This window comes from Mesoplodon densirostris, chromosome 15 (assembly GCF_025265405.1).
Source record: "Mesoplodon densirostris isolate mMesDen1 chromosome 15, mMesDen1 primary haplotype, whole genome shotgun sequence".
Lineage (NCBI taxonomy): Eukaryota > Metazoa > Chordata > Mammalia > Artiodactyla > Ziphiidae > Mesoplodon > Mesoplodon densirostris.
Window position 1 is genome coordinate 69,979,967 of NC_082675.1, and position 22,619 is coordinate 70,002,585.

Consider the following 22,619-nt stretch of genomic DNA (forward strand, 5'->3'; position numbering starts at 1 on the left):
TCAATAAATGGTCCTGGGAAAACTTTACAGCTACATGTAAAATAATGAGACTACATTTCCTCACACCATATACAAGAATAAATGCAAAATGGATTAAAGACCTAAATGTAAGACCTGAAACCATAAAACTCTGGAAGAGAACATAGGCAGAGCACTCTTTTACATAGATGGTAGCAGTATTTTTTTGGACCTGTCTCCTAAGACAAAAGAAATAAAAGCAAAAATAAACAAATGGGACCTAAATAAATTTAAAAGCTTCTTCAGAGCAAAAAAAATAAAAATAAACAAACAGATTGACAAAATGAAATGACAACCTATCAAATGAAAGAATATATTTGTAAATGATATTACCAAACAAGGGGTTAATATCCAAAATATATAAACAGCTCATGCAATTCAGTATCAAAAAGACAAACAAACAAGCAACCCAATCAAAAAATGGGCAGAAGACCTGAATAGACATTTTTCCAAAGAAGACATACAGGTAGCCAATAGGCACACGAAAAGATGCTCAACATTGCTAATTACTAGAGAAATGCAAATCAAAACCACAATGAGATGTCACCTCACACTTTTCAGAATGGCTATCATCAAAAATTTACAAATAACAAATGTTGACAAGAATGTGAAGAAAAGGGAACCCTTGTACACTGTAGGTGGGAATGTAAGTTGATGCAGCCAGTGTGGAAAACAGCATGGAGGTTCCTCAGAAAACTAAAAATAGAACTGCCATGTGATCCAGCAATTCTACTCCTGGCTATTTATCCAGAAGAAACAAAAACACTGATTTGTGAAGATACATGCACCCAATGTTCATAACAGCACTATTTACAATAGCCAAGATATGGAAGCAACCCACATGTCCATCAGCAGATGAATGGATACAGATGTGGTATATATATACAACGGAATGTTACTCAGTCATAAAAAAGAATGGAATTCTGCCATTTGCAGCAGTGTGGATGGACCTAGAGAATATTATGCTTAGTGAAATGAGTCAGACAGAGAAAGACAAATAGTATATGATATCACTCATTTGTGGAATCAAAAAAATAAAACAAATGAATGTATATAGCAAAACAGAAACAGACTCACAGATATAGAAAACAAACTAGTGGTTATCAGTGGGAAGAGGGAAGGGCGGAGGGGCAAAATAGGGGAATGGGATTAAGAGATACAAACTACTATGTATAGAATAGATAAGCAACAAGGATAAATTGTATAGCACAGGGTACTATAGCCATTATTTTGAATAACTTTTAATGTAGTATAATCTATAAAAATACTGAATTACTATGCTGTACACCTGAAACTAATATAATATTGTAAATCAACTATACTTCATTTAAGGGAAAAAAACACCAAACTTCATGTTAATGACTCATATACTTTTTAGTGATACATAGTGTTCAGAATTTCAGTTTTATTTTTCAACAGATTTTTATTAAAATTTTAAATCTGCATGTATCACTCTTTATTATTTTTTATGACTCTTTAGTATGACATTTTATAGAATTATAATAAATTTGTATACACACCTAGCTGTACTTTTGAAGAATGTAGTTTATTTCCTGTGTTTTTGTAATAAGATTTAATGTCTTTGGGGCTTAAGTACAAGTTGCAAAGATTGTGGTAAATTCATATAATTGAATATTATGGAGCTGTTAAAAATTATATTACTGGGGGCTTCCCTGGTGGCGCAGTGGTTGAGAGTCCACCTGATGCGGGGGACGTGGGTTCGTGCCCCAGTCCAGGAGGATCCCGCATACTGCGGAGCGGCTGGGCCCGTGGGCCGTGGCTGCTGGGCCTGCGCGTCCGGAGCCTGTGCTCCGCAGTGGGAGAGGCCACAGTGGTGAGAGGCCCATGTACCGCAAAAAAAAAAAAAAAAAAATTACTGACTTATTTATTGACAGAGAAAGGTTTCTATGTTATTTTATAAAGAAGACTACAAAACAGTATGTATAGTATAATGTCATTTTTGAAATAAATATATTAATATATACTCTCTTGCTTTCACATACACATACATATGCAAAAATTATAAATAAAACAATAATGGTTCTTTCTGGGTAATGAGGTTATGATAAATTTTATTAATGTTTGTACAATGAGAGCATATTGATTGGGTAACAAAAAAAGTAGATACTATTATTTAAAACATCAATGAAATGAAAAAGGCATTGGAGTTCCTGGCTAGAAATGAAGTGTTGCATCATTAATACTCAGGAGTATTGTTTTTCTTTTAGGTCAAGACACAGAAGAAGCAGGGAGCTCCATGTCTACCCTGGAGAGGTCACTGGCTGCACGCCGAGCCACCCGGGCCAAGCTCATGATTCCTATGGATGCCCAGTCCAACAATCCTGGTGAGTAACAATTGGTACCACAATGGAGCAGTCAAGTGCTTTCTGTTTGTATCTTTTCTCTATCAATTATCAAAACCTAATTAGAGTTTTCTCTGAACTTTCTGGGCAAATGGACATAATGAAGAACGAGTAAAATTATATCATTTATATTTGGAAGTTAGAACTTTCACTCTGTTATTGTTGTATTTGTTGTATGCAATCAAATGATCTGTCTATTGGCAATCACTTGATACGTATTTAAGAAAGTATAAGAAATATGAATTGATATAAAAAGAGTTGAATTTTTTTTGTCATTATTCATCTTATTCTAATGACCACCTTCATGGATTTTTTATCTTTTTTAAAAGGTCCAATTTTCAGACTTAAATAATCTAGTACCCTTGAAACAAATATTGAGATAATCACTTACTACCTCCTTCTTGTTAAAGTTTTCTGTCATACTCCCACATTCACTGAAGATATTAGTATCTGGGAATCACTTCCTTTCCCATTACCTCTATGATCAATTTTGGTAATTACAGTATCCTGCAGATAATCCATCGGATGTTAGTTCCTTTATATTCCCTGCAATATTAGCTCTCTCCCACCTCAGTCCATCAATTCCATGTCACACACTAAACCAATAATTTCACCTGCTGCAGAATGTCAGTTTCTATCATCCTTTTCTCTAGCACTGTATTACTTTCTGCCACTTATTTTATTGCCCCCTGGCCAACAATTTTTCAATCCCACTTGGACCTCCAATCCATTAACTCCGCAACCTTCTCATTGTCCCTCATCTTCCTCATGTCTTTACTTCCATCCAAACTCAACTCCCATCCATCATCAGTTATTACCTCCAGTTCCTTGCAAACACCCTCATCTCCCTTGGTTCTTCTTCCCTATCATACTCACCTAAAAGAACTCAACCCTGATTAAGTCAGCTCCTCTACCAACATTGACCATGTACCCTAACAGCTGAATTTATCTAGAGAAAAACACATAACCTATTTACTGGGTATTTATGACCACAAATCCAAGGTGAACTGTCATCTATTTGGAAATGCCACTCATTTCTCTTAATCATTCATTGTTTCACTTTAAAAGATGAATGTCTTATATCTATTCTTACTTTTCTGACTCCCGATACCTCTCTTCTTTCCCCACTCCCAGCTAATAAGCATGCTTCTTTTATCACCAAGAAAACAGAAAGATTCAAAAATGGCATCCTTATCTACCCATCAAGCCTAGTCGATCTGTTTCTCCTCCTATGTAAGGCCAGCTCTTTCCCTGAGGACATCCATTCGTCCCCACTTAGGGACTCTTCTGTAATTATCCCTTCCCTTTTTTGCATCATCAGTTTTCCTTCTTACTGATAACTCCAATAAGCATATAAACATGATCTCATAACTCCTGTGTTAAAGCATCTTCCCTGGAACCACTTGCCCTTGCATCTGAAGCCCATTCCTCCCCCTTTCCTGAAAATTTCTTTTAAAAGTTGTCTATACTTACTTTTTCCTCTTTTTCCTCTTTTAATCTTCCTTATTAGTTTTAATGACATTTCCACAGTCCCTCTCTACTGAAACCATGGTTGCCAAGATTATCAATAATCTCCACATTTTCTTACCAAATGGTCAATTCTCCAATGCTCAGCAAAATTTGATGTAGCTTCTCACTATTTTTTCCTGGAATGCTTTCTTCACTTGGGTATAGTATTCTAGATGCTCCTGGTTTTCTTCCTATTCCCCTGGCTGCTCCTTTTCAGTCCTTTACCTATTCCTCCATTTCTTCCCAATCTCTAAAAGTCAGAGAGTACCCTAGGGCTCAGACTTCAAGCTGCTGTCTTCTATCTACACTAGCTTCTTAGATGTTGTCATCTAATACCAATGTGCCACTTAAATGCTCACAAATCCCAGATTTTATCCCTAGCTTACTCTCTTCCTGAAATCCACATCAATTTCCATATAAAATATTGACTCACCTTCTCCAAATGGCTATCTAATAGGCAAGCCATTTATGCTCCAAATGGAAATCTTGCCCTTCCATGATTCCCTCTGCCCAACTCCAAACTGGATCCTCCTATTATTTTTCCCATTCAATACATCTATTTTCTGTTCATCCATTTACTCTTGTTAAAAAACTCTAGTTTCATACTTCTTTATTCTGATTTCCTCACATCCCAAATTCAATCTTTCACCAAATCCTATAGTTCTTGCTTTCAAAACCTGTCCCAAATCTGACCACTCCTTCCCATCTCCACTGTTCTGATGTTATCCAAGCCACTACCATCTCTTATAGATTATAGACTATAGCTGTAAACTTGTAACTGTTCTCTTTTCTTTAACTCTTGACCCTACAGTAAGTTATCTACACGGCAGCTTTTCAATATATGAATAGATCATGTTATTCCTCTTGACTTCCCATGACATGTAGAGCAAAATCCAGTGATTTTACCATGTGCTATAAAGCACCAAGTGATCCAGCCTCTAGCATATCCCTCACATCGTCTCCTGCTACTCTTCTCTATAATCTGTTTCAGCCACATAGCTCCCCTCTTCGTTCCTTGGACAATAACACACATCCCAACTCAGGGACTTTTCAGTTACTGTCCTATTTGCCTGGAATCTCTTTTCATAGATGTTTTCTTGGCTTTTCCCTCATTTTATTCAGGTCTGTATTCAACTGCCACCACCATGAAAGAACATAGATCTTCCCTGACCATTGCCTATTTAATCATCCTTGGTCACTCTCAACACTTTTTATTCTGCTTCAGTTTTTGTAATTAATGTATATAACTATCCTATTTGCTTTATTGTGTTTGTTTGTTTATTATTTGTTCTCTGTATTTTACTGAGCTCTATGAGGGCAGGGATTTTGCCTGCTTTCATCACTTCATATCCTCAACACCCAGAACAAAGGTTGGCGCATGGTAGGCACTCACTCAATACAATTTAGACAAATGAATGAACTAATGGTTGTTTCTTTCTACCTACTGTATGTCATGTTTCCTCTGTGTTTCAATATAGCTCTCAATTTTACTATAATAAATGTAAAAACGTACATGGAATTTATAATAAATGCCAACTGTTCAACTCATGGGGTAGATACTATTCTTATGCCTATTTTACTAATAAGAGAACTGAGGCTTGGAGAGTTTAAGTACCTAGCTTGCAGTCACACAGCAAGTAAGTGGCAGAGCCAGAATTTGGACTCAGAAGGACTGGCTTCAGAGTTCTGCTCTCTTAATCATTATGCTCCCAGCTGCAGTCCTCTGTGAAGCTATTGTCCTTTTTCTTTCATTCCTATCACCACATAGAGAGACACTGTACACTTAGCTGCCTCTATTTTTTTTTCCTTCCAGTCACTTTGCTCTTGTAACTAAGTTCTATCTGTGCCAATTTTCTGTAGCTTTCTTCTTAAAGATCATTGTGTTTCAGAATCCTTGTGGGCCTTTCTCTCCCATATATAACTTCCTTATCTAATAAGTTCCCACATCCCATTGATTTTTTTTTCTTCCACAACATCTTTTGAATCCCTGGCTATATTCCCATTCCCAAGAGTCCTATTTTTATTCTCCTCTTTATGGCCTCATACCTGAACTGTCAAAACAGTTTTAAAATTAATCTTCCTCTCTGTTGTGTCTTCTAGACTTCTTTGTATCCTGCTTGCCAAATTTCTTCCTAAAACAACTTAAATATGGTATTTCACTCCATACATTTTCCCAATGGCTCCTCACTGCCTTCCAAGAAAAAAGGAAAAACCCCTCAGCATACCAGATTTAAGTCTACATTTCTAGTTTCCTATTGCTATGTTAGACGTTTGCCAAGCCAGACTAATCACCAGTCCACAAACATGCATTGCCCTTTATTTGATTTTCCTTCTGAATACCCTTTTTCCTTTAGGAATGACTTGGTAGCTATCTCTAACAAAGTTCTATGCATCTTTCAAAGACCAGAGAGCTACTGATGCTTTCATAAATTCTTTTCTCTCTGATTATTCCATCCAGAAATGAGGGCTTCCTTTCCCATGTTTGAATGGCCTTTCTTTTTAACACTTGTTAGGCATTAATTCCACATAGTACTGCCTCATACGCTTAGGTATTCAAGTCCAAATTTTCTCTCCTCTAACAGATAGTGTCTTATGTGATAGGGAGGGAATGTATCTAATTATTTTTCATAGACACACACTGTATAACTCAACACCTAACACAAAATTGGTACTTGCTAAATATCTGTCAGGACTTCCCTGGTAGTCCACTGGCTAAGACTCCACGCTTCCAATGCAGGGGGCCCGTGTTTGATCCAGGGAACTAGATCCTGAATGCTGCAGCTAAGACCCGGCACAGCCAAATACATAAATAAATAGTAAAAAAAAAAAGTTAAATAGGTAAATAAATATCTGTCAAATGAATGACTGGATGAATAAATAAATGTATTATAAGAATGCCTTGTGTATACAAATCAATTTTCACTGCAAAGTAAAGGAGCTGTTACAGTGGAGGATTACTGGACTGAATGTCAATATTATGACATAGTATGAGTGTGTTTCGTGTTTGGTAATTGCAATCATTGTTGCTTTTGTTGTGGTCATCCATTTACAATGCTTGGTGTCAGTCTATTTATCTCTTGTAAAAATAAAATACAGTGTGTGTGTGTGTGTGTGTGAAAAAAAAAAGAATGCCTTGTGTTTATAACACACCAGTGTTTTAGGGCTCTTTTTTTAGCAGTTATAGATAGAATAAAATAAAATTTCTGGTATACTAAGGGCAGTTAAAGTTGTTTTCATTAGACAAGAAAGGAAATAATGTGATTAGAAAGAAAGAGGAATGCAATGAAATCTAACAAGCATTGAGAACTTCTAAATATTATTCACTTACTAACTACCTTGCTAATTATTATTTCATTTAATCATCACAATATTCTTACGTGGTGAGATTATCCTGATTTTACAGATGGGAAACAGAGGCTCAAGCAGTTTAAGAAACTTACTCTAGGACACAACTGGGCAACCTATGAGCCTCTATGGTATACTGCTTTTCTAAAGATAAAGACACCTTATATTATTTATATTCATTTTTTTAACATCTTTATTGGAGTATAATTGCTTTACAATGGTGTGTTAGTTTCTGCTTTATAACAAAGTGAATCAGTTATACATATACATATATCCCCATATCCCCTCCCTCTTGCGTCTCCCTCCCTCCCACCCTCCCTATCCCACCCCTCTAGGTGGTCACAAAACACCGAGCTGATCTCCCTGTGCTATGCAGCTGCTTCCCACTAGCTATATCTATAGCACCATGTTCTATAAAATGGTAATTACCAGATAAAATATAAACTACCTGAAGTGTTTTTTAGTTCTTAAAACCCACAGGAAATGGTATTTAATTTCACTGAAGTACAAAATCTGTTTGTCTAAGAATATACTTCATGGTTGAAAACATTATGTGGCATATGCTACTTCTTACCCCTGAACACACTTCACAGCTAAGTAAGCTGATGCCCATGAGAAGCATACCAGCCGATAGTATAGGCAGGAAAAGACCTCAGATATTCTGATTTCCCTAGTCGAGTGTTGTTTCCTATAAAATGGTAGCAAAAAGTGAGTATTGTTACAATGGCCAAAGAATTATTTTAAATGTTTTTCTTACTAAAAATGAAATTAATTACAAGAAATCAGAAGCATCAGGTATAACTTTCCTTAATTTTTCAAGGATAAGTAAGAGTTATATGCTGGGTTTCCAGGAATCAGACTGAATAGAGATTGGAAAACAGGAGATGCATTAGCAAGTGCCTCAGGAATAACACCTGTGAGGGTAAAGGACGCAGGATTGCTGGGAGGGAGATATTGAACTGATGATGCAGTTTGATGGAGGCCTCAGCTGATCCTGTAGGTTGCTGTGGTGCTGGAATTGTCCTCTGTGTTGTCCCAAATGAGGTGGGAGGGGAGGGGCTGTTCTGTTGTCTCTGATGCAGGCTGCTCCTAGGAAGTAAGGTGTAACCTTGGGTGAGCAACTTCCTTGCTGAGAGCAATTTCTGGAGAGATGTAGATTTTCTTACAGTTTCAGTATTTTATTACTCGATGGAACCTATTTGTTTGGCCTTGGAAAGATTCTCTTTCTATTTTCAACCTGTGTTTTCTTCTGTAAAATGCGGGAGGAGAGGTGAGGAATCAGAACTAGGAAATATGTAGATGGAAGCGGATACCCTGTAAGAGCACATCAGTTGTACAATTTTAATAATTTACTGTATGAGAGTTTTGCTGGGTAAAAGCCTCTTGAATTCCATTTGTTTTCAGTTTTTTCTTTCCTAGTAAATATTTGAGGGAAAATGTAAAATTTGCCTTTAAAAAAAAGAAATCTCAAAAAGTTAAACTAGAGGCTCTTAAAAAGACTGAGGCAGAGAAAAGCATACAGTTTTGCTTCGGGGAAAGCTTGGATGCTGCTATGGCTACTGGTTTGGGGGCTTTCTAGAACATTCACTATGAGAGTCAACTCTTTTCTTTTCCCATTCCCACTATCTGCTTTAATCACTTGACTGCAGAACTCAAACTCAATCAAAGAAGCTATTGAAAAGTAAAATAAAGCCGCATGAGAAAAAGCAAGATTTTAAAAACTGGAATTCTCTTAGCTTGAGGTGCTGTAGTACCAGAGGTTCTCTTGTGCACAGATGGACACTGGGAGGAACTGGCCTATGAAAGACCAGTTTCCTAACCTCTGAAATATTTGATTTCAAATCAGAATCTTTGTCTGACCCTTACATACATGGTGTGAGAAGCCAGTATCTTAAGACTGGTCCCAGCTCAATGGGCTTCTGGAACATTTATTCCTTCACCTTGTGGATTCCCACATCTGACCAAGAATGCTTCCTTAAGAGTAATAAGTGCAAACAATTCTTTTAGTACCATAAGCACAAGTGCATACAAATTTTCAGCTCTTCAGAACTGTGGGAGCAGTGGCAAGGTGCAGAAAGTTCAGAGCTCATTTAAATTTGCATTAGAAATGATATCATTACCTAATATATGTTTCCAACCAATATTTGATAACTTTATTAAGATCAGTTTTTATTCTTTGAGTCTTGAATGTTATATTTCATTCCTTCCATTTCTATGAATTTCTGCAGAAGGACTAGTTTTTATGTATCCCTATAATTCCCACAGTGCTGTGTAAATGACTTGGTATAACAGTTGTTACTAAATATGGGTTGAAAGCACAGAAGTGGTTTCTTGATAGTTCTACAAGCAAATGATCTTTTATATAAAGTTTGTTGATTAGTAATTCCACTGGATTATCCAAATCAGCAAGTCAGTAAGATTGTGCAGACATGGTCAAAACATGGCCTTTAAGTTCAAGATGGTACATATGAGGAATACAGAATTGTGTTTTTAGGGAGGATTTTACAAGGCAAAAAATAGCTTGAGGGCTTCCCTGGTGGCTCAGTGGTTGAGAGTCCGCCTGCTGATGCAGGGGACACGGGTTCGTGCCCCCATCCGGGAAGATCCCACATGCTGCGGAGCGGCTGGGCCTGTGAGCCATGGATGCTGAGCCTGTGCGTCCGGAGCCTGTGCTCCGCAACGGGAGAGGCCACAACAGTGAGAGGCCTGCATACCGGAAAAAAAAAAAAAAAAAGGAAAAAAAAATAGCTTGATTATCAGAGCTATAGGAATAATCCAGAAGGGACCTGACAAAGAGTTGGTGGAAGAATTTTGAATGATGGAGTACAAAAGGTACTCTAGCTTTTAGAAAGGTTTCCTAGAGCAATATGAAAAATAAAAAAATCCATTGCTTTTTTTTTAAAGTATAGTTAATTTACAATAGTGTGTTAGTTTCAAGTGTATAGCAAAGTGATTCAGTTTTTTTTAGATTATTTTCCATTATAGGTTATTACAAGATATTAAATATGATTCTCTGTGTTATACAGTAAATCCTTGTTGCTTACATACTTCATGTATAGTAGTTTGTATCTGTTAATCCTACACTCCTAATCTGCCCCTCCCTCCCTCCCTCTCCCCTTCGGTAACTATAAGTTTGTTTTCTATGTCTGTGAGTCTGTTTCTGTCCTGTATATAGATTCATTTGTATTATTTTGAGATTCCACATATAAGTGATATCTTGTAGTATTTGTCTTTTTCTGTCTGGCTTCACTAAGTATAATATTCTCTATGTCAGCCATAAAAAAATGAAATATTGCCATTTGCAGCAATATGGATGGACTAGAAGATCCCTCACTTTTTCAGATTTATGTCACCCAATTTTTCCTTAATTCCTAACATCTTAGAGGTTTCTACAACAAAATGCACTATCTTTTCTTCTAGGATCTTTCTCATCTGAGTCAAGTCTTTTGGGTGGTCTGGGGTAACTTGTAAAAGATTAAAGCAAATGAGCTCACAGTGTCCTGGGAAAGTCACTGGTCTGCAGAGAAGGAAGCTGTGTGATGCCTTAAGCTCATCTCAAAGGAGTCCTCTAGCCCCAGATCAGAGTCTGCTTTTCCTGCAGTCTCATCTGTCTGATGTCCTTGGTGTCAAATGTACTCTGAGATGTTCACAACTATTTCAGATTTCTGGACTTCATAGCCATATCTCATTTGAGAAGTGAGAGAAGGCTGTAGGAGGCTGTAAGGGTCTTAAGGTTCCCTGCTCACTTTTGCTCTTAGGACGTTTTCATAGCTGCCCTGTGGCAGTCACTAGTCCAGTCACCTCCACATCGTATCTCATCTTGTAAAGTGTGTGAAAACCACATGAAAAATGGGCTGACTGGATAGATTTAGATAAACTAAGGGCTTTCCCTTAGCTCCTAAAAGACAGAACCAGAATTTGAACCCGGTTTGATTTTATAATTCCAGTTATTTTCTTCCTCCAGAGAAAGAACTTTTCTTTCTAATCTCACAAATCTTACAGTGTCATACTTCCCTCAGGTTCAAATTTGAGTTACAAAACACTATTTAGTTTCCTCTAACTTAATGTACTCCTCTTTCAAATGTAAAATGGTATTTTTAATAGAACTAATTAGCATTTTAATAGAACTATAATGGCAATAATTGTCAGTATCTTTGGAAAAGTTTGGCTTATATTTTTAAGTGGTCTTATTTTTTAAACTTTTACTTATTTTTAGTTTTATTGAGATATAACATATATATATATATAACTGTACATATTTAATTTATACAAATCTACTAAGTTTAGATATATGCATACACCCATGAAACCATCACCATGATCAAAGTCATAGACATATAAGAAGGTTGTTTTAACAATACTTCCTATTTAATTGTATTCAGCTCAGTCTTGGGGCAGATCTATAGGAGCTCAGCAGATTAATATCAATAACCCATATTTCCACAGTGCTGACTCCTGACCCCTCACCCTGCTGCACTTCCATGTGGATAATCTCTTTAATCCTCAGAACCACACCATAAAGTTGGTACGATGATCATCTCCACTTTACAGATGAGAAAACCAAGAAACAGAGAGCATATATACCCTCTCAAGTGAATGTATAGTTATCCACTACTGCATAACAAATTACCCCCAAAATGTAACAACATAAAACAGCCATTTATTTTTTTCAACAGCTTCTGAAGGTCAGGAATACAGGAGTGATTTAGCCAGGCAGTTCTGGCTCAAGACATGACTCCTGGCTTCCTCCAGAGTGAATGATCTGAGAGAGAAAGAGAGAGAGAGAGACAGAGAGAGAGAGAAATCTCATTTAACCTAATTTTGGAAGTGACATACCATCACTTCCGTTGCATTCTTTGGTCACCAGACCAACCCTGGTGAAATGTGGCAGGAAACTCCAATAAGGATGTGAAGATCTGAGGAGGGAATCAGTGGGAGGTATCTTAGATACTGACTGTGACATTTATTCACTACCAAGTGGCAGAACTGGATAGTGAACCCAGGCAGGTTGACCTCAGTGTTTGGGCTCTTTACCACTATGAGCAGATACTGACACACCATTGTAAAGCAATTATACTCTAATAAAGATGTTAAAAAATTAAAAAAAAATAACTGCAGAACACGTCATTGTGAATGTTCACTATTTTCCTAAAGGTGGAGGTTGTGGATACTTGTGGCGGCCATCCAGTGACAATTGCTCGTTAAAGGACACCTGAAAATGTGAAGGAAATTAGAATATTTATCAAGGGCTATGGACACTACATTTCCAAATAGTCCAGAGTATATATAGGCCATTGCCTATATAAAGAGATGCTAAAGAGAAGCAGAATGAGAAATCATTTGACTTAAACTCTTTGCACTTCAAAATATTATCTTTGCTCTTCTGTTTGTCCACCTCTCCTCTTCAACAAATCTCTCAAATCTGTCAAGTATCATGGTGAGAAATCTCTACAGAGAGCTTTATTTCTTAAAATTGTAGCTTTAAAAATAAAATCTCTACTGTAGATTTCCTATCAGTCACGTTTAGTGCTAACATTTTTTAAAATGTTGTAAAGGTTTTTGAATATCAACATGCCCTGTTCAGGGCACTAACTAATTTGGTGAGGGAATTTCCACTTGAAAAACCTTTGTGTTGTCAGTATGACATATAAATTCAATTGTCAGCAAGCTGTGTCAGAACAGATTTCTAGTCATAGTTGGCCACAAAGCAGAGATTTATTGAAAATGCTTGATGATATCGCTCTCTGAGCTGTTTTACATAAACAGAGCAGTGCAGTGAATGTCTTGAATTGTATTGTGAGGGTGTGTGTATGTGGCTGTGTTTCTGGCTCTCAAAACTGACATGTAGAGGGAAAATACCAAAATGCACTTCAATACACAGTGTTGGATCCAACTTATTTCCAAATGATTAGTTTCGCAACAACAGTTTTATAAGTAAGGGTAGATGTCTGTGCCATTTTAGAAATGAATCATGGACCAAAATACTTCAAAACCAAAGCTTTGGAATACTGACTATTCTATTTTATGTCAGGGTATAGAAGAATGAGAATTTCTGATGTGCAGAGACATACAACCGATTTATTATTTTTTAAAGAACTTTTATTATTTGCAAACCTTTTGTACCCAGGTCAGTAGTCAAAATGCAAAACTCATGAAAAGTAAAATTTCTTTTCTTCAGTAATGAAAGACTTGGAACTGGAATATAAATTTAGTCTCTTGTGTTCTCTCAGCTTTCTAACTTACACAGAATCTGTGGATTGCCAAATTATGTTTCTCTATTCAAATTTATTCAGCTCGAAACAGGAGATATTTATGACATTTTTTTCTAAATGTATTCTAAAAGATTGGTTAAATTCACATAACAATATTGATTAGAAAGGTGCGCAATTTGTCAGGTGGGTGCCTTCTGCATCTAAGGGAGACTATCATTGTCACATTTATTTATGAGTAAAAATTGTCAACACAGGAAAGGCTTTGCAATTTGGCAGTCAACCTTAATGACTATGCAGTGATCTCATTTTGATCAGTAAGATGTGTGAATTCATTAAATTAACTGCTTCAGAGACTGAGATTTTGAGCTATATGAATACAGGCTTTATGTTATTATATGACTCTTATTTACAAATATATTCAAATCTATTATTATTATTATTATTACTATAGTAACATAGTAACTATACACATCAGGAGACTAAATAATACATCAAACCATGTAAAAAACCTCCAGTGGGTTAAAATGAAGGATTTCTAAATATAGAAAATCTTTCTTATTAACTCACTTGAAAAATATGAAGTATCTCCAGCACCATACTTTGACAGACACAAAGACTATAAAATTATAACCTTTTCCTTTGGGGAATTTATAATTATTTTGGCTAGTATCTGATTTGAATTTCTGATTCTTTTTAAAAGTTTCCTTGTCATTTTATTTCTTTTCCCTTTTCTAAAGTCTGTTCATATGTTTGTATAGCCACAATTTACTTTTTATAAAATATTTTATAGATTATAAAGCATCTTCATTTATGATGCTATATATCATTTAATAATCTCAGTTTTTCATTTGAGTCCTCCCAAAAATAATTTAGAAAAGCTTTGTATCACCACACACAGTTTTAACTTAACATTTACAATATTATAAGTTAAGTATCTGTGAAATATGTAATTTTTCTGGTATTCCACTCCTTCAAATAAAGCCAGAAGTATAAAAATACCATAGCAATATGATACCTACGTCATCCATTTACAAAATACATGAGGAAGCTCCCTTTTACAGAGAAAAGTTGTATCACTCATTTTTTCCTTGAACTAGTACCTACAATTCACTTTCCCCACAGAATAATATACAATTGTCGTCTGTTTTTATGACTATCTTTTGTCGATCATCTATCTTATTTCTTTGAAACATAATATTTTTATAAACTGAGATGTTAGACTTATATTATAACCTTATGTGACTACAAGTTTTTATCTGCTAATTATTTTTCTTCTCAGTGTGTTAACATTACAATTAGTATTTCTGCACAATTGTATATAAAATAAGATTGTGTTAGAATTCTATCACTTAATGACATGAAAGACACTTCTTTTGTGCAACTAATGCATGTATTCATGGATGAACATTACTTACTGCATAAATTCTATTCCGATGTTTTCTCTTATTGATCTAAACATTGCAAAACCTTGTTTGCATTAAGTATGAGCAAGTGCAATAACAATGAGATTTTTTTTTTTTTTTTTTTTTCCTTTTTGTGTTATGTGGGCCTCTCACTGTTGTGGCCTCTCCCGTTGCGGAGCACAGGCTCCGGATGCGCAGGCCCAGCGGCCATGGCTCACGGGCCCAGCCGCTCCGCGGCATATGGGATCCTCCCAGACCGGGGCACGAACCCGTATCCCGTGCATCGGCAGGCGGACTCTCAACCACTGCGCCACCAGGGAGGCCCAACAATGAGATTTTTATAGCAATCATTCAAAGATTCAAACTCCTTCCAAATTACATGCCAGAATTATTCTGTGAACTCTCATACAAAGTTACTTTTAATAGTATTTCAGTAAACAACTAGATAATGTCTTCCTTCAATTTTTCTGGAAGTAAAAGTTTTAGAAACTACCTAAATTTCAAAGGTATTTATTACTCATTCAAGTTACTTACTTTCTAACTTTCTAGGAGATACAACAGTAAAAAGCTTTACTAAGACTTACAAAGTAATTATAAAATACATATGCAGATTTTTTTCACTTAGAGGTACTTTGTGTAATACAATATACTAAGACAGGATTGGAAACATTGAAATATCACTTATATCTTTACTAACATAATTTTTTGAAAAAATGTTTTATCCCATTAAATGATTAATATGTATTTTTATTCGATTCGGATAAAACAACCATTACTTAACCCACTTAAAAAAGAGTTAGTCTTCATTGTCAAACCAGTCAGTCAAAACTTTTTATCTGAAAAAAACCCAACTTCATTTTTCAATTAAACATGTTAATAGGCACTTTAAGAAATGTTATAAATAAACTGAAAAATAAATTCTCAAATGCAGTTTTAAGAGCCAGTTTACTAGAAGCAGTCTTTTTATTTTAAAGTGTTATGTATTTAATGTAATTAATCTGCATTTTTAAGTTAAAATGTTTTTTAAATCTGTTTCTAACTAACAATAGTGCAAGATAATCTGTATCTTGATGATGAAATTACTTGCGTAAGAGGGATGTGATTAAAAAAAAAAAGATTTTCCTTTGGTAAATGTACACTGCTGTGCATGCTGAGCTCCAGCAATTGACATTAGGGTATAATTAAATAAAAAATCAAGTATATAACAGAAATAACTTCATTAATTGTATACACAGGAATATACTGTTGAAATTGATCATTCCAGTAGCTAGCTTAATTTTTATTTTTAGTTAATAAGAGGTAGGGAATACTAAACATTTTATAAGATGGAGATTGACTACACTTAGAGTAAATATTTCATAATATGATATAATTGAACAGATATTTGAATAATGGAATGGAACAGTGCTCACTAAACCTAGAAAATATTGTGTAAGATATCATCTGTGGGTTTAAGTCAATATAACTTAAAACATGTTTGGTATTCACAGAAAACATTCAGTTGCATTTAAATTAATGTGTCACTAAGTTGTACTAGTATTTTGGCTGTTTGAAAGTATTTTCTTTCTATTTAAATATAAGTCCTTTATGTGATTATTTAGACTATAACTTGCTATTCTCTCTCCAGACTATAGATCTCCAAAGCATTACATTCTTTCACGGAATTAATAGAAAATTCCCATTTTCTTAGCCCATCTATATAATATATTCCATTTCTGAACAACACAGTATTTCTAATCTCATCATTCTTGCCTAGGAGAAAGACTAAAACAAAAACTAAACTAAACTAAATAAAAACCAGGAAGCCTTAAGATGACTTTATGATGGCTAATGAATCATTTCCTTGTTTGAAACCATGAAAAGTTTTAAACCTCAGGGTAATGCTCCCTGGTAAGATTCTTAAAGAGTGAGCTGTCTCTTTTGAGGCAAGAAAGGGACTTTCTGAAAAGAGAGGTAAGTAAAGGAGCCTACATGGTACTGTGAAGAACGTGCATGGATTTGAAGATGTGAAAATGTAGCCATTTCCTTTTTGCTTGTTAGGTGGTTACACAGAATTATAAATACTAACGATAACATCTTTGTTTTGCAGCTGTCGTGAGTGCCATCCCTGTGCCAACCCTAGAAAGTGCCCAGTACCCAGGAATCCTTCCATCGCCCACGTGTGCATACCCCCATCCGCAGTTCACCCTCCGGCCTGTGCCGTTCCCTACACTGTCAGTGGACCGAGGTTTCGGAGCCGGAAAAAGTTAGTGTATTGCATTTTCCTTTCTTTTTACTAAGAACAAATGAATAATACCAAGGATGTCAAGTGTGTAGCATTTTGGTGTTCTTATCCTTTGGAAAGATTGATATACTTATGACCTGGGTACTAGAATTTTCTTTTCCAGCATCGTCTGTTTTTTTTGGACCCTATGTACATGCTTTTGGATTGATTTTCTAGGAGTCTTTCCATAGTCCATAGCGCTGACAGTATGGGGAGTCGTGGGGAAACAAAGATTAACTGCTTCAGTAAAACAGTGATATGATGGGTGCTTGAAATTAACTGGGAAGTTAATAAGCAAGTGACTGTCCTCCAACATTCTTATTTAAGTGTCTGTTGGTTATAACTAAAGATGTCTCATTGATTTTCCTTATGAACCAATAACTGTATGAAAGCTCTCTTTATTAAATCAGTTCAGCAATACATTTTCATCTTTAAGAAATAGTTGCTGGAAATGAAAAATTCCCAGAGTGGTATTTCATCTGTTTTTATGTATGTATTTTTCCAGTTTTAATGAGATATAATTGACATTTACCATTGTATAAATTTAAGGTGTACAAAGTGTTGATTTGATACACTTATGTGTTGCAAAATGATTACCACCATAACCTTAGCCAACATCCCCATCATGTCACATAATAAGCATTTCTTTTTTGTAATAAAAATAATTAAGAGCTACTCTCTTAGCAACTTTCCAGTGTATAACACAGTATCATTAACTATAATCACTATGCTGTACATTAGATCCCCAGAACTTATTCATCTTATAAGTGGAAGTTGGTACTCTGACCAATATCTCCCTTCTTCTCTCAACCCCCAGCCCCTGGTGAACATAATTCTAGTTTCTATTTCTATGAGTTTGGCTTTTTTAGATTCCACATATAAGTGATGTTATATAATGTATGTCTTTCTCTGTCTGACTTATCTCATTCAGCATGATGTCCTCAAAGTCTATCCATGTTGTTGCAAATGACTGGATGTCCTTCTTTCTCATGGCTGAAGAATATAGACAGATAGATAGATAGATAGATAGATAGATAGATGTTAGAGATGTGGCTGTAGATATAGATATAAATATAGATAGATATATATCTCACATCTTCTTTACCCATTCATCCTGGACAAAAACTTAGCTTTTTCATTGTTTTGGCTATTGTGAATAATGCTGCAAAAAGCACAGGAGTGCAGATATCTCTTTGATATCCTGATTGCCTTTGGCTACACCCAGAAGTGGGATGACGGATCATATGATTGTTCAATTTTTAATTTCCTAAGGAACTTCCGTACTGTTTTCTATAGTGGCTGCACCCATTTATATTCCTGCTAACAGTGCAAAAGTGTTTTCCTTTCTCCACATCCTTGCCAAGACTTGTTATCTCTTGTTTTTTTTTTTTTTTATTTTAACCATTCTAATAGATGTGAGGTGGTATCTCATTGTGGTTTTGATTTGCATTTCCCTAATGATTAGTGATGTTGAGCACCTTTTCATGTATCTGTTGGTCTTTTATATTCCCTCTTCGGAATACTATCCATTCAGTTCCTCTGCCCATTTTTTAATCACATTGTCTTTTTGCTATTGAGTTGTATGTGTTCTTTATATATTTTGTATATTAACCACTTATCAGATGTTTGATTTGTAAGAATTTTCTCCCCTTACCTTTTCATTTTCTTTCTGTGTAGAAGCTGTTTAATTTGATGTAGTTCCACTTGCTTACTTTTGCTCTTGTTAACTTTGCTTTTGGTGTCCAATCAAAAAAAAAAAATCATTGCCAAGACCAATGTCTAAGTTTTCTTTCAGGAGTTTTACAGTTCCAGGTCTTATGTTCAAGTCTTTAATCCATTTTGAGTTTATTTTTGCAGATGGTACCAGATAGGGGTTCAGTTTTATTCTTTCACATGTGACTATCCAGTTTTCCCACCACCATTTATTGAAGAGACTATTCTTTCCCCATGATATATTATTGGATTCCTTGTTAAACATTAGTTGATTTTTATATGTGGAGATTTATTTGGGCTCTCAGTTCTGTTCCATTGGTCTGTGTCTGTTTTATGCTAATACTATACTATTTTAATTACTATAGTTTTGTGGGATAGCTTGAAATCAGGAACTATGATGCCTCCAGCTTTGTCCTTAGGATTGCTTTCAGCTATTCAGAATTTCATACAAATTTTAGGATTTTTTTTTCTATTTCTGTAAAAATGACATTGGAATTACAGTAGGGATTGCATTGAATATATAGATGACTTTGGGTAGTAATTTTAACAATATTAATTCTTCCAAGCCATGAACACAGTCTATCTTTCCATCTTTTGTAGCTTGTTCAATTTCTTTCATCAAAGTCTTCTTTCATCAATTTCTTTCATCAAATATTAATTCTTCCAATCCATAAACACAGTCTATCTTTCCATCTTTTGTAGCTTGTTCAATTTCTTTCATCAAAGTCTTGTAGTGTTCAGTGTAGAGCTCTTTCGCCTCCTTGGTTAAATTTATTCCTAACTATTTTGTTCTTTTTGATGCTATTGTAAATGAGATTGTTTTCTTAATTTCTCTTTCTGATAGTTTGCTGTTAGCATATAAAAATGCAACTGATTTTTGTATATTGATTTTGTATCCTGAGAGTAGTATTTCATTTGTTTCAAGGAATGTAGGAATGGATAAAGACTCTCAAGCTATTATATGTACCCTGGTGATTTTTCCTGTGCCATTTGGCTTTTTTTTTTTTCCTTCAAGCACAGCATTTTAAAATCAATTTTATGGCATTCTTCTCCTTGCTACGAATGGCCGACTCAGCAGCTCCTGTGAGATAGGATATTTCGTAATAGATAAGATGGTAACAGCAATAAAATATATTTGTGGGGTAGCTATATTTTTTCCAACTCAACAGGGACAGCCTAAGAAATCATAAATCGTCTAGATGTAACAAGGTTAGAATTAAAAGGCATTAGGAATCTACCAAGAGATAATTATATTTATTTTTCTTTTTCTCACTGCACATCATGTCTAGAGAATAGAGTTGTGTGCAAAAACTCGAAGAAAAAAGCCCCCCAAACCATACTGAAGAAATTTAAATTCGAAGGTGTGAGAAGTCCAACAACCCAAAATTTCTGAATCCCCAGACAACTAGGACGATGATTCCAGTCAAAGAATTCAGAACCCACAAGTCCCTTTTTCAACTTCTGAAATGAACTGTCCCCAACAGAAAAGAGAGGTTTATAGTTTTAGTTTGGTTTTCTTCTCATTGGTTCGTTACTGCTTTCTTTTGATTTCATTTATATTCTCTAACTTTAAAAGGAAGTGTGAGAATGGCTTTTATCTGTTCATTCCAACAAGACTGAGACAGCCAAAGTTCACTACTTTGTTTAAAACTAGCAATTAACTATTTTATTCATGGGTGTTCCTGTAGATTCTTTTCCACTTTTAAAAGCATCATCTCCTTCGGAAAATCTAGCATCCCATTTACTCTTTGATTCCAAAAGTTAAATTTCAATGAAAAAAAAAAACAATAAATGAGCTAGTATAAAATTTGTTTTCATCTGTGGTTAAGGACCACAGATTTGTTATATCTGTGATTAGTCTCATGGACCACTCTGGTGCAAAATTTTGATTGTGGGGAGGCTGTGCATATCTGGGGTCAGAGGGTAAATCTCTGTATGTTCCACTCAATTTTGCTATGAACCTAAAAACTGCTCTAAAAAGTAAGGTCTATTAGAAAGAAAGAAAAAAAAAAGAGAGAGAGAGAAGGAAGACAGGGAGGGAAGAAGGAAGGGAGAAAAATATAGTCTCCTTAGTAGATTTTTTATTTTGTTAATTTATTTAAAAGTAAGGATTATTAAATAAATTTAATTATGTAACTATTACATAATATATAATACAAACATAAAATAGATAATGTAACTATTATAGAAAGTTACGCAAATAAAAGATTCTTAACAGAATTCTTAGTTTAATAATTCTTGACTCTCATCAAAAATCAAAAGGCATAGGCATTCTACTCCTGGCCAAGATTTCACATGTTTTTAAAAATATACTCAGTCATTCTTCAAGTTTTATTTTATTTATTTATTTATTTATTTTTTGCGGTACGCAGGCCTCTCACTGCTGTGGCCTCTCCCGTTGTGGAGCACAGGCTCCGGACGCGCAGGCCCAGCGGCCATGTCTCATAGGCCCAGCCGCTCCGCGGCATTTAGGATCCTCCCAGACCAGGGCACGAACCCGTGTCCCGGGCATCGGCAGGCGGACTCTCAACTGCTGTGCCACCAGGGAAGCCCTTAAAGTATTTTTTGACCAAAGCTAAGTGAAACGCAAAAGGTATAGGAACTAATACGTGTTTCTAAGTGCTTGCTTAGAAAAGAAAAAAAAAACGACGCATCCTCTTTTCTAGGAAACGAAATATGCTCTAAATCACTGTCAGAAACAGTTAACTTCCAGTCATTCAGTATCAGTTTCTAAATGCCTTGGAGAACACTAAACATCCCTGTTCTCTCTCAAGCAGAAAACATTTCATGCCTCTGGCTGGAGATGTCTTATTAGTCACCTTGAAAAACAGTGAAAGGCACACACAGGAAAAGAAGCATTTGACTGTGTGAAATGGGGCAACTCTCCTTCCTCAGAAGTTATCAGGCGGGCTTCCCTGGTGGCGCAGTGGTTGAGAGTCCGCCTGCCGATGGAGGGGACGCCGGTTCGTGCCCCGGTCCAGGAGGATCCCATGTGCCACGGAGCAGCTGGGCCCGTGAGCCATGGCCGCTGAGCCTGCGCGTCCGGAGCCTATGCTCCACAACGGGAGAGGCCACAACAGTGAGAGGCCCGCGTACCGCAAAAAAAAAAAAAAAAGTTATCAGAAAGACCTTTGACTTTGAGAGATGAATCACTAAAACTCTGAAACTCTGCCCCCGAAGACTGCTGCTTTCTGAAGACACAAATAAAGCTGAATTTCTCCCCTCCCATAAGGAAAGGAAAGATAGAGGTTAAAGTACATTTGCATAACACATATTTGGTGATCCATGGATAAAGCTTTATACAGTCATGATGGACACATCTTTCCTCTTCCTACTAATGCACTGCAGTTCTGCTCTTAACCTCAATAGGCAAAGTAACTGGCCTTTGGGGAACAAGGAAAAGTGCTATCTTTTGAAAACTTCAAATAATCATCTTGAGGTCTCATTTCTACAAATCAGTATAAAATCAGTGCCCCCATTTCCTCATCTTTGAAACAGGTACTAGAGAAGAGTAGATGATTTCCACTATTGTGTTCAGTGTCGGCATGCATGGTCTTAGTGAGAAAGCTGGTCAACTTTATCCATGTTATTTTTCCGCCCCACCTCTCCGCCAAATTGGAAATCAATTAACAAATGGAACTTGCCCTAAATAAGATCAGCACAGTAGGGTTCATGAATTTTTCTCTAGGGTCTTTTAAAAAAAATCTGAATTGTGAGGAATTGGGGTTACTTAGGATTATTGCATGATGTTGTTCTTCTGAGATTAATGAGTGAATTTCGTTCCTAAAAATGT

At 35.8% G+C, this 22,619-nt stretch overlaps 1 protein-coding gene across 1 annotated transcript in view; it reads left to right on the forward strand.

Annotated features, from left to right (window-relative positions):
• DCC (DCC netrin 1 receptor) overlaps positions 1-22,619 on the forward strand; it is an 808,121-nt gene that overhangs the window by 726,695 nt on the left and 58,807 nt on the right. The window contains exons 25-26 of the mRNA XM_060118369.1: positions 2,247-2,363; positions 16,940-17,095. Of these exons, the coding sequence (XP_059974352.1) occupies positions 2,247-2,363; positions 16,940-17,095 (273 nt within the window). The remainder of the gene's footprint in view (positions 1-2,246; positions 2,364-16,939; positions 17,096-22,619) is intronic.